The 16097-nt window shown below is 39.0% G+C and overlaps 1 protein-coding gene across 1 annotated transcript in view; it reads left to right on the top strand.

Moving 5' to 3' along the window:
• Positions 1-13374, top strand: part of LOC140734020 (periphilin-1-like) — a 124879-nt gene extending 111505 nt beyond the window's left edge. Inside the window, exon 10 of the mRNA XM_073057599.1 lies at positions 12003-13374. Coding sequence (XP_072913700.1) covers positions 12003-12197 — 195 coding nt within the window. The 3' untranslated portion in view covers positions 12198-13374. The remainder of the gene's footprint in view (positions 1-12002) is intronic.
• The last annotated feature ends 2723 nt before the right edge of the window (positions 13375-16097 follow it).

Raw genomic sequence — 16097 nt, 5'->3', positions numbered from 1 at the left:
CTCTCTATTTTGTTGACATCTTTCCTATAATTCAGTGACCAGAACTGTACACAATACTCCAAATTTGGACTTGTACAATTTTAACATTACATCCCAACTCCTATACTCAATGCTCTGATTTATAAAGGCCAGCATACCAAAAGCTTTCTTCACCACCCTATCCACATGAGATTCCACCTTCAGGGAACTATGCACCATTATTCCTAGATCACTCTGTTCTACTGCATTCCTCAATGCCCTACCATTTACCATGTATGTCCTATTTGAATTAGTCCTACCAAAATGTAGTACCTCACACTTATCAGCATTAAACTCCATCTGCCATCTTTCAGCCCACTCTTCTAACTGGCCTAAATCTCTTTGCAAGCTTTGAAAACCTACTTAATTATCCACAACACCACCTATCTTTATATCATCTGCATACTTACTAATCCAATTTACCATCCCATCATCCAGATCATTAATGTATATGACAAACAGCATTGGACCCAATACAGATCCCTGAGGCACACCACTAGTCACCAGCCTCCAACCTGACAAACAGTTATCCACCACTACTCTCTGGCATCTCCCATCCAGCCACTGTTGAATCCATTTTACTACTTCAATATTAACACCTAAAGATTGAACCTTCCTAACTAACCTTCCGTGTGGAACCATGTCAAAGGCCTTACTGAAATCCATATAGACAACATCCACTGCTTTACCCTCGTCAACTTTCCGAGTAACCTCTTCAAAAAATTCAATAAGATTTGTCAAACATGACCTTCCACGCATAAATCCATGTTGGCTGCTCCTAATCATACCCTGTCCATCCAGTTAATTATATATACCATCTCTAAGAATGCTTTCCATTAATTTACCCACCCACATTTTTGACATAATGGGGGGTAAAAAACAAAAAGTATTAAATCTGCAAGTAGAAAAACAGTGATCTCTAGATACTATGATCTATAAAGCACTTAAGGTTAAAAAATCTAGAAGTCAACTGGTGGGGTTGTTTTGAGATAAATTCACAGTAATTTATAGCATTAAAGTACCTCAGAGCCAAAGTTTAACTTGTGCATGGATAATTGTATCATTGTTGGAGAAAGGTTACAGTGGTCAGAGAAGATACCAGGCGTTATGATAAAGGATTAGAGTAACTAGGGGTATATTAAGGGAGAATTTAATGAATGTGTTAACAATAATAAAAGGAAAGCAAAACAGGTAAACACAGATCTTCTGATCTACCAAAATTATAGATTCTGACATGTTTAAATTGTCAATAATAATTATTGCCATTGTTATTGCTATTATTTTCTTCAAGGTTCTGATTTAACAAGTAATTTCTTCTACTCTGAGATAATGCAGTACTGTAGTCAGAGTGGTTATATAAAGATGTAGGAAAAGCATTATTGAAGTGCTGAGGAACAACTCATTACTGAATTATTGTTGGTAGAGGGGAGAAAGTTTCACTGTGTGTGAAACTAGATAACTGATCAATGGAGATATCAGTTGAGCTTTGGATATTAAGAGAATGTTAAGGGGAGAGGGTGAGGGAATGACAAGCCAGGAAGAGAGATGTCAAGAAAGCAAAAATAAACAGATCTAGAGACAATAAATAATCATAATTGAAGCCTGCAGTGAGTGAAAGGAAAATAAATATACTTGAAAGCAATAGACAGTTAAACAGTAAGAGACAAACACAAAAGTAAGTTTTACTTTTGTCTTTGAACAGCCTATTGATATTTTTTATGTTGTGTACTGCTGATGGGTGGGTAAATAAAGATTCATGTTGAGGCCTTGGAAAATGTAAACCATTTCTCATATTTCAGAAGCCACCTCTCTATGACAACATAAATGTTGAAATTGACAGCAACACAAACAAATAGGAGCAAGGCCGAGCCACCTGGCTGCACAAGCCTGATCAGCCATTCATCATGATTATTGTCACAATTCTCATTACCCACAGCAGAAATCTCAAGGCACTGCAGCGATACCACCGAAGTGTATCTTCCAAATCTTCCATTTCACAGAACAATGGTCTTTCCCAAGCCAGTATCCTGAGCCTTGAAGCCATAATTACATTGAGAACGATACGTTGGGCAGGTTGCATCATAAGCATACTGTACACCAGACTTGCAAAATAAGTAACGTGCTGTATTTTGAATACTGTTAGGGAAAGGGATTTCTAAGCAGTCAATTGAAAAGACTTAAGGATGTGCTCCTAGTCTCCTTGAAGCAATGCAACATCCCTACTGATTCCTTGGAATCTTTGGCTCATAATCACTCAGAATGGCGAAGTAATATTGAGAAGTTTGAGCCCATGCATTGGTAACTGTGGAAGGATCCATGCCACCTCAAAAAATACTCACCATTCCTGTACCTCCTGCCCCAATTGTGGAAGTGATATCAATATTTTAAACATCTAGCAGAGTACCGAATAAAGATCGTGGTATGTACAAACTTAACATTGAAGCTGAAATATGTTATTTCAGCTTCATATTGTTAGTTATTTTTACCTCCTTAAAGCAAAGAGTTTAAAAATAATTATCTGAAAGAATGACAATCCATATTTTTGTTTTACGGCCAGTGAATGAGAGAATAATAATGGTTCAGTATGCCCTTTAGATGCAGGACTCTCAGGTTCCACACAACCAGGTTCAGGAATAGTTATTACCCTTCAACCATCAGTCTCTTAAACCAGCATGGATAACTTCACTCACCTCAACTCTGCACTGATTCCACAACCTATGGACCCATGTTTGTTCAACCTTTCATTATAGCACATGCGCTATAATCCAGGCAGCACCCTGGTAACTCTCCAAAGCCTTGGCATCCTATTTATAATGGGGGGACCAGAAACATGTGCAGTACCTCAGATCTGGCCTAACTAGAGCTTTATAAAGCTACAACATAACTTCCTGAATTTTGAACTCAATCACACTATGAACCTGTGGAGCCACTTTTTGATAGCTATGAACTTCAACCCCAAGATCCCTCTGCTCATCAACATTGTTAAGGATCTTTAACAGTGTACTGTTTCTTTATATTTGACTTACCAAGGTGCAACACTTCACATTTAGCTGGATTAAAGCCCATCTGCCATTTCTTTCCCCATATCTGCAACTGATCTATATCCCACTGTATTCTTTTCCAATCTTCTATGTTATCCACAACACCAACAAACTTTGTATCATCCACAAACTTACTAACCCACCCATCTACATTTTCATTCAGATCAGTTATATATATCACAAGCAGCAGAGGTCCTAATACAGATCCCTGCAGAACAGCACTGCTCACAGACCTCCAGCTGGAATAAGTTATTTTGATCACTATTCTCTGTCTTCAGCGGGCAAACCAGTTCTGAATCCAAATGGCTAATTCACCATGAATCCCGTGCACCTTAATCTTGTGGATGAGCTTCCCATGAGGGACCTTGTCAAATACCTTACTAAAATCCAGGTAGACAGCATCCACAGCTCTACCTTCATCAGTCACTCTTGTTACGTACCCCGTAACTGGGTGTCTTACCAGCAAAGATAGAAGTGTCCGTTGGAGTCTGGTACTATTTTCAAAACAGTGTTTATTAGTAAAATGTACAAATCAATATCATCAATGCAAATATACAGATAATACACGTTAGCAATACTAAACCTAAAAGTGTGGGTATAATAATAATCAATAATAAACAAGCTCTATAGTTGTCTAGGGGATAATGAATTATCATGGGAAAGTATAAAGTTCAGTTCAGTTCATACAGGCTGAGGTAGTTGTTGGTCGATGTGTTGTAATTGTTGGAGAGAGAGAGAGAGAGCGAGCAAACAGTAACAGCAATTGTCTTGCAAACCTTCCTTTACTTTCTTGATCCGTCGATGTGTTGTTGTGGCCATTCAGGTATGACCCCTCTGTCCTTTAGCTAGACCGTTATTCTATGGTGGACTCATCACCCAGGCAAGGGTGGACACACACACAAGCCCCCACTGGCCTCGCTATAAACTTCAAATTCAAATTGACCGATCCTTTGTTCGGTCTCCGATGCCCCACACTTTCTCGTGGGTTCCAACACTTAAGCAGTGCTCACTAGTGTGTCTCTTGGTGCATCTCCTGGTGTGTCTGAGGGGTGTCTCCCCAGACCTCACTTTTATCCCTACTCACAGGGTCTCAGGTGTCAATCAGTTTTGAATGGCTTAGTCCAGGGGTGTCAAACTCATTTTAGGTCATGGGCCGGATTGAGCAAAATGCAGCTTCATGCGGGCCGGATCAGTCGGACGCGTGCGAACGCAGCTTTCGTTGCCTCCGTTTTTTCAGCCTGCTGTCATGTGTCTCAGTCTCTGCTATAACTACAAAGTGTTTCACTTTACAAATTCCGTTTCTTATGAAGAAGACTGCCGAGCAAGACTGCCGAATAAACACTAAAAACCCTGAAAACCTGGTACCTGAATAAACTCAGCATTAGCCATATCATACGCCATAGGCGCTTCGATTACTGGGGCCAGCTTTAATAGTAATTAGATATTATCTCGCGGGCCAAAGATAATTCCACCGTGGGCGGATTTGGCCCGTGGGCCTTGAGTTTGACATATATGGCTTAGTCCATCAAACCAGCCCACTCCGGCTGTCCACTGAGGAATTTTAATAAACAGAATATAACCAAGTAAACAGCCCTCTCTGAGGGCTCTCAGAGCCCTCTCTCTGTGAGTCTTACAGGAGTCATAATATGGTCTCTCTCCCCCGGTGTTATCAGCAGCAGATGTTCCAGTCCCAGTATGTGTTTGTTCCATCTCTTTCTCTCTCATTAACATGTGGAAACAGTAACAGTTTGTGATTCTCTCAGGGGAGGGGGACATGGGCAACCTTGCACCCTTCTGCCCATCAGAGCTGTTCATCCTTCGTAACACTCTCGTTACCTGCTGAAAAATCTCAATAAAGTTTATGTTTATACCAATCATATACTAATTCCATTCTTTCTTTGGCACAGTCTGCTACAATAAAGCAGCATCCGTCATTCCACCATCCAAAGCCATGCTTTTTTTCTTGTTACTACCATCATGAAGAAGTTGCAGGAGCCTTGGGTCCCCCACCAACGGCTTCAGGAATAGCTGTTATCCCTCGACCATCGCTCTCCTAAACTTTGAACTAACTCCACAACTTGTGGACTTAGTTTCAAGGACTCTACAGCTCTCGTTCTCAGTGTTATTTATTTACTTTGTTTTTGCACAGATTGTCATCATTTGCACATTGGTTGTATGTCAGTCTTTGTGTGTAGCTTTTCGTTCATTAGATTATATTTCTTTGCTCCCAGCAAGAAAATGAATCATGGGGTAGCATATGATGACATATACATACTTTACTTTAAGCTCTGAACAAAGTGCAGTATTTTAATGATTTACAGCAAGAATAGTTCTTATGTTATTAAATACCATCTGACTTTACTCTGTTCAACCTCCCAGTAGATAAATATTGTTCTGTGAGATATAATCAAAATTTTTTTTCAAAATCTATAAATCACACAGAAAATCCAAATAAGGAAAATGCATTTGGAAAGGAAGAGAAAGGTGTTTACCTTTCTCTATCACTCCCTGAATGCATTTCAATCTTCATATCCTGAAGTTTTGTAATTTACTGACCCTAAAATGCTTTCACCTTTAAGAATATAATTTCTCCTACATGAAACAAATAGTGTCATTTCATTAGCTTCTGCATTCTTTATATGTTTTGTGTTAATCATGCTTTCAAATTCAACAATGCTAAAATAACTTTGTATGTTTGTAAACTGAGAATTTTTAAATGATGCACTGTAAGTTTATGAAAACAGCATTTACAAAAGAATCCAATTTGCAGACATAGCTATTTTTGAAGCATTTAACGGCAGCTGAAAGTGCTTGTGAAAGTGAACTTAAAATAATCTCAATTTTCAGAATATCTGCTCTTGGTTCTATTTTAAAAATAAATGTTGGAATGCTTTCCAGTGCCCTTAAGAAAAAGTCTTAAATGACTTCCACTGCAGATGCCAGCTTTGCTGGCAGATAAACTGTGAGCTTGTTGTTTTAATTATATTTTAGCTGTTGATTCTGGTAGGCCACAGTATGATTAGTTAATTTAAGTTTAAAGCTTGTGGTTTGATTGGCAAATAACAGCAAATAGGCTGTTATTCCAGAATAAATTCACTCCACTCCAGTAAAACATTTGTGTTTTGAAAGGAAAGAAATATCCATAACAAGCAGCAAGGGTGTTTTTGTAGTGGCGATGCTCTAGGTATTTTATGACGAATAGCAGTAATCAAGGCAAATTTAACTTGCATGAATATTAAAGCAAGAGACTCTGGAAAGCAATGTGATAGATTTTTGTGACTTGTAACCAAGCAAACACAAGTGATTTACACAAGGGATGTTTGAGATGAAAGGTTAGCCAAGAAGAAAATTACAATTGTTTAGTTCTGTAATTTATTGACTTTAAAGAAAACACATTTTGTGAATGCAATGTATAACAGAGTTTGTTAACTGTATTTTTATTGTATCCTAATTAATTGCTTATTTTCCCCTGAAACTCATTTATTCTTCAGGAAATGCAAAGGTCATTTTTTTAAACAGAAAGTGTAGTGACTATTTGCACTGCCACTGGACAAGAACACACAACAATTCGAGTACTGTTCACCAGGGAAAACTGAGTACTGTTTGCTAGTGAAGCGGTTCTGATAATGCAGCGTGTGTGGTCTAAGATTAAAGATTACTTTTTACTTAACATAAGAGATGCAGGAATATTGAGCAAAAAAAAACAAACTGCTGGAGAAACTCAGCGGGACAGGCAGCATCTGTGGAGTCAAATAGACAAATGAAGTCCTCATGAAGGATTTTGACCCAAGTTGTTCACTATCCATTTCCATCAAAAATGCTATCTGTCCCAGAGATTTTCTAGCAGTTTGATTTTTGCTTTTTACTTGTTACTTGATGGTTCACGATATTACAGTATCCATTTGAGTTAAAACACACCAACATTATTGTTAACCTAGGCTTGTAATTTTACTCCATAAACTGATGAATAAATGTGTCCGTTTTTGATTTTCTATGTAATTTAGATTCCAGATTTGAACCCTTTATTCTTTTGCTGTCGTCTAGGTTGGGCCTTTATCTGAGCAAACTCCTCTAGATAATTTTGCAAGTTTTTTGATTCGTCAGAAAACCTGTTCAGCTGTTTTACTAACTGGATGTACTCTCATGTCCTGCTGTAATTTTGACCTGAAACAAAACAATAAACATTTTATTAAGTAGTGTCCTAGATTATAAATACAGTAGATTCAATAACTGGAAAATGAGTAAATGAAAGGCCAAAGCAACATATCACTGACAACTGATGGATCTCACAAGGAATGGAGATGGATAGATAAATATAGCAAAGTGGTCATTTAAGTTGGTAGACTGGTTTATTGTTGTCACATGTACCAAGGTACAACAAAAAGGTTTGTTTTGCATGCCTTTCATATGGATCATTTCACATCAGTCCATTGAGGTGATACAAAGAAAAACACTAACAGAATGCAAAATAAAACATTAGTTACAGAGAACCTGCAGTGCAGACAGACAAGAAGTGCAAGGGCCATAATGAGATGGATTGTGGGGTCTAGTCTATCTTATACTGAGGCACCATTCAGTAATCTTATGACAGTGGAATAGAGGCTGTCCTTGAGCCTGTGCTTTAAGGCTTTTGAATTTTCTGCCTGAAGGGAGAGGAGGTGAAGAGAGAAGGTCTAGGTTGGCCATGATGTCTAAGTTGGACCCAGATAGGCTATTGATGATGTTCACTCCTCTCAACCTCAGCAGCACTGATATAAACAGGAGGATGTGCACCACTCCTCTTCCTGAAGCTCTTTTGTTTTACCCACACTGAAAGTTTGGTGTTATGATACCATGTCAGTAAGCTCGCTATCTCCTTGTACTTGAAATGCAGCCTGCTGTAGTGGTGTCATCTGCAATCTTGCAGATGGAGTTGAGGCAGATTTTGGCCATACAGTTGTGAGTGTACAGGGAGTAAAGAATCAGTCTGAGGACACTCGGCCTTGCATGGCAGCAGTGTTAAGGATAATTATGATGGTGGTATTGCTGCCTATCTTTACTGATAGGTGAGGAAGTTGAAGGAGGTTTTGAATCCGAGGAAGAAGAGTTTCCAAGAGCATCCCCATCCTCAACGATGACAGGTTTCACCAGTTGTACGTTAAGGAAAAGGATGAGTCAATCATTATCTAGCACAGCCAGAGGTGGCAAGTGGATATCCAAGATCTTCATCATCACAGAACATAATTTAATCCATGGTGGGATATGAAGAAATGGTTGGGAGGACTGGATACAGGAGAAACTTAAGAGACCAGGCAGTATTCCAGCTGTAGGACTGAAGATCTGCTCTCCAGAGCTAGCTGCACCACTCCTCTAGCCAATTTATTCTAGTACTATATCAATACTGACATCTACCCGAAGATGTGGAAAATTACTCAGAGGCACCCTTTCTGTAAATCTAATTGGGCTAATTACCAGCCAGCTAGTCTACCCTTAAACATCAGTAATGCAGTGCAAGCTGTTGACAACAGTGCTATCAAGCAGCACTTTCATACAGATCAATACACACAAAATGCTGGAGGAACTCAGTGGGTGAAGCAGAATTAAATTGAAATGAGCAAGCAGTCAATGTTTCTGGTCTAGGTCCTTCATCTGGACTGGAAAAGAAGGAGAAAGATGCTGGAGTAAGAAGGTGAGGGAGGGGAAGGAGGACGAGGTAGAAGGTGCTAGGTTAAGCCGGGTGGGGAGGAGCTTGAAGTAAGAAACTGGGAGGTGACAGGTGGAAAAGATAAATGGCTGGAGAAGAAGGAATCTGATAGGAGAGGAGAGTGGACCATAGGGGAAAGAGAAGATGGAAGAGCACCAGGGGGAGGTGATAGGTAGGGAAGCAATAGAGGTAAAAGGCCAGAGTAAAAGAATAAAAGAAAAGGGAAGGGTGGGGGAGTAACCAGTAGGAGAACCTGCCATTCAAGCCCTTAGGTTAGAGGCTACCTGGAAAGAATATGAGGTATTGCTCCTCCACCCTGAGTGTAGCCTGGTAGCAGCAGAAGAGGAGGCCATGGACTGACTTGTTAGAATGGGGATAGGAAATAAAATGTTTGGCCACCACGTAATTCAGCCTTTTGCTAATGGACTGGGTGCTTGACAAAGTGGTCCCCCAATTTACATTGGATCTTACCGATGTTGAGGAGGCCACATCAGGAGCACTGGATACAATAATGCTTTTTTTTTGGGTGTAATCATGGGTATTCATGTATATTTGAATGACAATTAAACTTGAAAATGGAATCGATGATCTCAACAGATTCGCAAGTGAAATGTTGCCTCACCTGAAAGGACTGTTTAGGGTTCTGAATGGAGGTGAGGGAGAAGGTGGTGGGCAGGTGTAGCATTTCTGTCACTTGCAGGGATATGTGCCAGGAGGGAGAGTGGGGGGAGGGGTTGGAGGCAAGGATGTGTTTGGAGATGGCAGAAGTTGTGGAGAATGATCTATTAGATGCAGAGGGCCGTGGATCCACACACATTGCCTGTTGACCATTGCTTGTTTAGGGTTATACTATGACCACTCATTCCTTAAACTACATCTCAGCCTTGGTCCAAGCAAGGACCAAAGATCTAAATACCAGAGGACAACAAAGAGTGACTGTCCTTGATATGAAGACAGTATTTAACTGTGATCGGTGTTAAAACAGTGCATAATGAGGTTGTCAAATTTTATAGAGCAGCTAGGCAGAGAAACGACAGGTGGACTTTAATCCGTACAAGTGTGAGGTCTACAGTTTGGGAGGATAAAAGTAAGAGGAAAGTATGCTATAAATGTCAGGGCCCTTGAGGGCATTGATGTACAGAGGATCTTGGTGCAGTCCATTAGCTCCCTGAAAGTGGTAACACGAGAGGATGGTAAAAAAGGCAACAGCATGCTTTATCAGTCAGAGCATTGAATATAAATGTTGGAAATAGTGTTGCAGCTGTATAAAACTTCAGCCAAGCCACACTTGGAGTATTGTGTGCATTTTCTGCTCCAGGTTGCAGAAATGGTGTGGAGGCTTTGGAGAGGGTGCAGAAGAGGTTCACAAGGATGTTGCCTGGGTTAGAGGCTATGAGGAGAGGTTAGAAAAAATTGAGTTATTTTCACTTGAGAGTCAGAAGCTGAAGGAGCAATCTGGTAGAAGTTTATAAAGTTATAAGAGGCAAAGGCAGCATAGACTGTCTTTTTTCCAGGGTGGAAATTCAAATACCAAATGGCATAGTTTTAAGGTAAGAGGGAGAAAGTTTAAGGAAGATGTATGAGGTGAGCTTTTTTGCACAGAGGGTGGTAAATGTTTGGAATGTGTTGCCAGGGAAAGTGGTAGATGCAGAATGATAGTATTTTAGGGCCATTTAGACAGGCACATGAAAAGGTAGTGAATGGAGGATATAGACCATGTACAGACAGGTGGGATTAGTTTTGTTTGATGTCATGGTTAATACTGATATGGTGGGCTGAAGGGCATGTTCAGTGTTACAAAGCACACCAGTAAGACTGAGATCAGTGAGAAACAGGGAAAATGCATCACTGGTTGGAGTCATCCTTTTATAAAGGAACGTGGTTTGTTTGATGAAGGTAAATCATCACAGCTCCAGGCATCTCTGCTGGAGTTTCTCAGAGCAATGTATTGGACCTGACTACCTATAAATGCTTCATTAATGACTACTACTATCAAATGGTGTAAGATGTTTGCAGAAGACTACACTGAAGCAGACCGTGTACGTGCCGTTTGAGTGTGGCCTGATAAATGACAGTTAACAGACATACCACATTTGACCATCTCCAACAAGTCTGACCAGTATTCCCTGACATCCAGTGACAGCCTTGTTTAATTCCACCACCATCAATATCCAGGGATGTCACCACTGACCAGAAATTCATCCAGACCAGCAACGTCAAACTGTAATGCAAAAGTAGGTTGAATGCTGTGTATCCTGTGGCAAGTGACTCATTTCACTGATACCCAAGGCCCTTTCCTCCATCAGCATAGATCAGGAGTATGATAGAATTGTTGGATTATGGTCTAAATTGCTACTTAAATTGTTAATCATCTTGTAGTGTAACTTCCTTATGCTTCCTATTATGTTTATATAATCACCTGCTCTGAAAGTGTGACAGAACAAATTGGTGAAGCTAATTCTCCCACTAACCTTGCCCCTTTGCCCGGTTAATCACTCCTCCTTGTTCTGTCCCTAGTCTAGTTCCCCCAGTAGCTTACACACTTTGCCCTCCCATTCTGCAGTTCTTGGGAATTTGCTATTTACATACCCCAACAGTAGAACAATCACTAGTTTGGCTAATCAAAACAGTTCATTCAATTAACATGCTCTATTGGTTTATAACTCAAAAAAATAAGGGTTCAAGACACAGGCATTCCAAACAGTTTCAATTATTTTCAGTCACACCGTTATGCCAGTTTATAGACAGCAGAACAGTCCCAAAACACCTGAGGGAGAGTTTGAGGCATTCTAAAATAATGCCTGGATTAGTGGGAGGCAGAACACTACACCCTATGCAGGCAGAGTTAAACCCTTAGTTTGGCTTTGCTGAGAGGTGTGGAGGTTGGATTTGACGGTGACTAGTTATATTGAAAAGTTCACAACGAAGTGTGTTGCAGAGAAAGCCTCTGTTTATTTGTAAATTTCTGTACATGTTTGTTCTCATTTGTCTATTTGTAAATACATATTTTTCTTCACAACTTTTGGGCAACTTTGCTTGAATTTTAAAAGGCATTGCAGCTTTAAGGGAGCTTTTGTATGTTTTTGGCTTCTTTAAAATAAGCATTTATTCTGCAAGATATAGAGTATTAATGTGAAAGTATTGTATAAATTTACAGCACACCCATTTTTTATTGTAAATGTAGTTCTAAATTTTACTAAATTGTGTTGCACTGAAGTATTAAAGTCAATTTTGCTAATAATTTATTTGTTTACTTTCAGGTTTATAGGCAAGATTGTGAAACTTTTGGCATGGTTGTTCAAATGCTCATTAACAAAGATCCATCATTGGAAAACACAATACAATTTGCACTAAGAGAAAACTTGCGTGAGATAGAAGATCGTTGCATTGAGGAGCTCAAAAGGTTCATCACCCAGTATGATTCTGCTCCTGGAGACAATACAGCAAATTTATAATTCCAAGACTTGGATCCCTGATAAATCGCCTGTTTTTGTTCCAATTCCATTTTATATGAATTATAATCAACAAGCTTATACTGGTGTACATGGAGTCCATCTGCCATTGAATATATTTCATTCCTTAAGCTGAAATGCGAGATATATGTTTAATGGGTGGTGAAACAAATCTATGCTGACCTCAGTAATATGTTCCTTATATAATATTATCATAATTGGAGTGTATTTCTGAGATCAATATGGGTTGGATTCAAAAATAGAATATTTTGGTTTATGTAAAACATGTTATATAATTCCAATGGAAAAACAAAAAAGGAATATCACAAGTTTGGTTTCTACAATAGGATCTCATTGTTTATGTAATTTTGTCACTAGCACCTTAGTTTAGATTAATGAAAAAAAATCTGACTTTATTTAAAAGTTAGCAACTTTTGTGTTGTTTCTACGGTTGTGTACTGAAATGTAAAAAAATACGAGTTCTCCTGATGACATAGTGGATAACACACTGCCCAGTTTACTCATAAGCTGTAAAAGGCTGGATGAACAGTCGAAAAATTACATTTGGTTTCGGTACCTTGAGCAACAGAGAAACAAACCGGGATTCCCAGTTCTGAATTGTACACTCATGATCCAATGTGTGTAAATGCCTGATAGTTCAGATTAGATCAAGGATACAAGTGATATGTTACATGTGCTAACAGGAAATGTACGTGAAGAATGGACCCTGGTGCAGGGGGTATGAGGACAGTTGGTATTGACAAAAAAGTGCACTGAGAGAAGTCACCAGTTAAGTGGAAAAAAGTCCACAATAAGAAAGGTTTTATAAGTTCAGGTTCTAGAATATTACTTTAAGTGAATTTTTATACTCATGCTCACTATTCCCAATCTACTTACGTTTTGGAGATGTCTGCATCAATTAGAAATATGATCAACAAACAGACAAGGTACTAGCCACATAATACCAAATAAACAGTGTTAAGAGGTGAAGTGCACCATTAGGGATAATCTTCTGCTGTGCTATGGGGAAAATGTACGTAACTGAGAAGGCATTAGAAATTGCAGCAATCTTTACTGCAGCCTAGTATTTTCATTAGCAGTGTTAAGTTTGGATTTCTGTGTAGTAAATGCTTTTACTGTAATTAATGAAATGGATATATTAAAACATTGAAGTAAAATAGTTCTGGTTTTATTTTTGAGGAGTGGTAAGAAGACTAAACTTGATTCAGTGATGACAGGCGTACATTTCCTAACAAATTATTGTTAAAGCCAGATCATTCCTTCTGTTTACATGCTGCAGGGAACAAAGCATTGTGATACCGATTTAAAGGTATGCTCATGTAGTTTAATAGTGCAAATTGTCTCTTTGTCTGAGCAATTTATGTCTGGATCAAATGTCTTTTTTGGAATGAAAACCTGTTTTTCCCCAAATGTAGAAATACTTTGCAATATGAATGTTAGCAGTTACAGCTGAAGGAATGATGTCCAGCACACATTACAGACCATAATGTGGCAGATGACAGGATGGTGGATATGGAAAAGAATTCCTCTTCTAAACTTTGGTTTACAATACATTTGGTATAAAATAAAGTTGATCTGTACCTGTTCTTCTAATTTGTTTGTGAAACAATAAGAGAGAAGGCAGTGAGCAGAAATTACAAGATATGTTTGGTTTTGTGTGCAATAATTTTTAATTTTGGAATTAGGTTATTATTGTCACATGTACCCAGGCACAGTAGAAAAACTTGCCTTGCATATTTGCTGCACAGATCATTTCATTATCACAGTGCAAGGTAAAACAATAACAATGCAGTTTCAGTACAGAGAAATTGCAGTGCCAGTAGAGAGTAAGGGGCAAGGCCATAACAAGATAGTTTGTGAGGTCAAGAGTCCATCTTAATTGTACTAGAGAACCATTAAATAGTCCTATAAAGTGGTAGAAACTGTCCTTGAGCCTGTTGGTACATGCTTTTAGGTTTTTGTATCTTCTGCATGATGGCTGGGGGGAGTGGGGAAAGAAAAAATGTCCGAGAATCCTTTCAGCTAATTGAAAAGCTCTAAAATGGTATGTTGTAGTGTTTCCTTCAAGGTTTATTCCATTGATGAAACTTTGCATTGATTTTTGTTGCATAACGTTCAAGGCTGCTATAGTATCCATATAAGACCATATGGACCCTAGTGCAGGGGGTATGAGGACAGTTTGGAATTTGGTCTATAGGCCCATCAAGTATGCTCCACCATCCATCGTGGCTGATTTATTATCTCTCCCAACCTCATTCAGCTGCCTTCCCTGTTATTAATTAAGAACCAACCAACCTCTGCTTTAAATTTACCTAATCACTTGGCCTCAACAGCCATCTGTGGCAATGAATTCCACAGATTCACCACCCACTGGCTAAAGAAATTCCTCTTCTCTGTTCTAAAAAGATGTACTTCTATTCTTTTTTTGCAATTTTTTTTATTGAAGTTCACCATCAAACAAACATTTCCATAAGATGTATTTCAGACATTGTACCTATATATCATATATATCACAAATCTCCACAAAGTATTTATCTGAGGTACACACTTATAGAAAAGAGTGGAAAGAAAAAACAAGCAAAAGGAAAGAACTATGTACAAGTAGGGAGTGATTTTTTTTTTTTTACAACAGATTCATTGATTTGTGAGAATAAAATCAGGCCTATGAGGCATTATGTAGTTAAACCATTTGTCCCAGTATGAATCAAATTGTTCCAAATTGAATAAAATTCTCTTACGTTTGATTGGATTTAATAGCCCACTGACATTAAAAGAAATGAATTTTACCTTGTCCTTAGCCATCTGTATTTATCTGTCAATGTATCACTGAAATTAGAATAAAACTTAATCGATCTACTCCCTGAACAGATAAGAAACAAGAAACGCAAATAATAACAAAAATGGCAACGAACTTGTGATTCCAAGGCTGAGGTCCCTAGTAAGTGACCCTGCGTTGAGCTAGAGGAAATGTCTAGCTGTGGGGGATAACCCCTCCTACTTGTGAGTTGAGGGCCCCCATTGCAGTATTCATAAAAGTCAGTGAATAAATCCATTACACAGAAAAGATTTCCCTGTGCATTCATATACATATATACACACACACACACACACATACATTACATATATATAGGTTTTCATTTTGGTGTGGAAAAAGGAGTAAGTGAGTGAATAAAGAATAACTAAGTAATATAAAATCCACATTATAATAAATATTTCTCGAGATAGGTATATCACAGTGTACTTTTGCTTCCGTTTAGCTTCTCAACATTTTTAAAGTTAGCTAAACCTTATGGCTCTTCTGAAGGGGGTGAGGACTGTCTTTAGGAAACTCCCGGTCTCTTCCTGATATATTTCTCTCGGCCTCCTCCCGTCTCCTGCCTTCTCGATTCTCATACTATTTCGCAAGCGGAGCGGGATAATTCCTCAGTCAGGCTTTCCTTCATTTTGGTCACGCTGACGGGCAACCCTCTGGCCTTCATGTCTGTAGTCGCCTCTTCCACTGTCTGGTACAACCGCGTCCCATCGTCATAAAACACTCAAAGTTTAGCAGGGTACGGAGTTTGAAATCTAATCTTATTTTGCTTTAGTACTTGCTTTACTTCAGAGTATTCTTTGCGTTTCTGCAGGACTGCGGGAGGGGGGTAATCTTGGTCGAAATATATTAATTTATCGTCGAAAACACTCTTCTTACCCCAGGCCCTTCGTAGAATCTCCGCCTTGGTGCTGTACCAAAGGAATTATTATTGAGCGTGGCTTTCTATCCTGGGTAGGTTTTGGGACTAACGCGCGATGGACTCTTTCGACTTCCAGCTTCATAGCTGAGGGAAGATCCAGCGCATCCTGCAGTAACTTCCCGACAAACTCCATCATAGACGAGCCCTC

This window comes from Hemitrygon akajei, chromosome 10, assembly GCF_048418815.1.
Source record: "Hemitrygon akajei chromosome 10, sHemAka1.3, whole genome shotgun sequence".
Taxonomy (NCBI): Eukaryota; Metazoa; Chordata; class Chondrichthyes; order Myliobatiformes; family Dasyatidae; genus Hemitrygon; species Hemitrygon akajei.
Note: the sequence above shows the minus strand (reverse complement) of the source record. Positions and strands in the feature narration are given on the sequence as shown.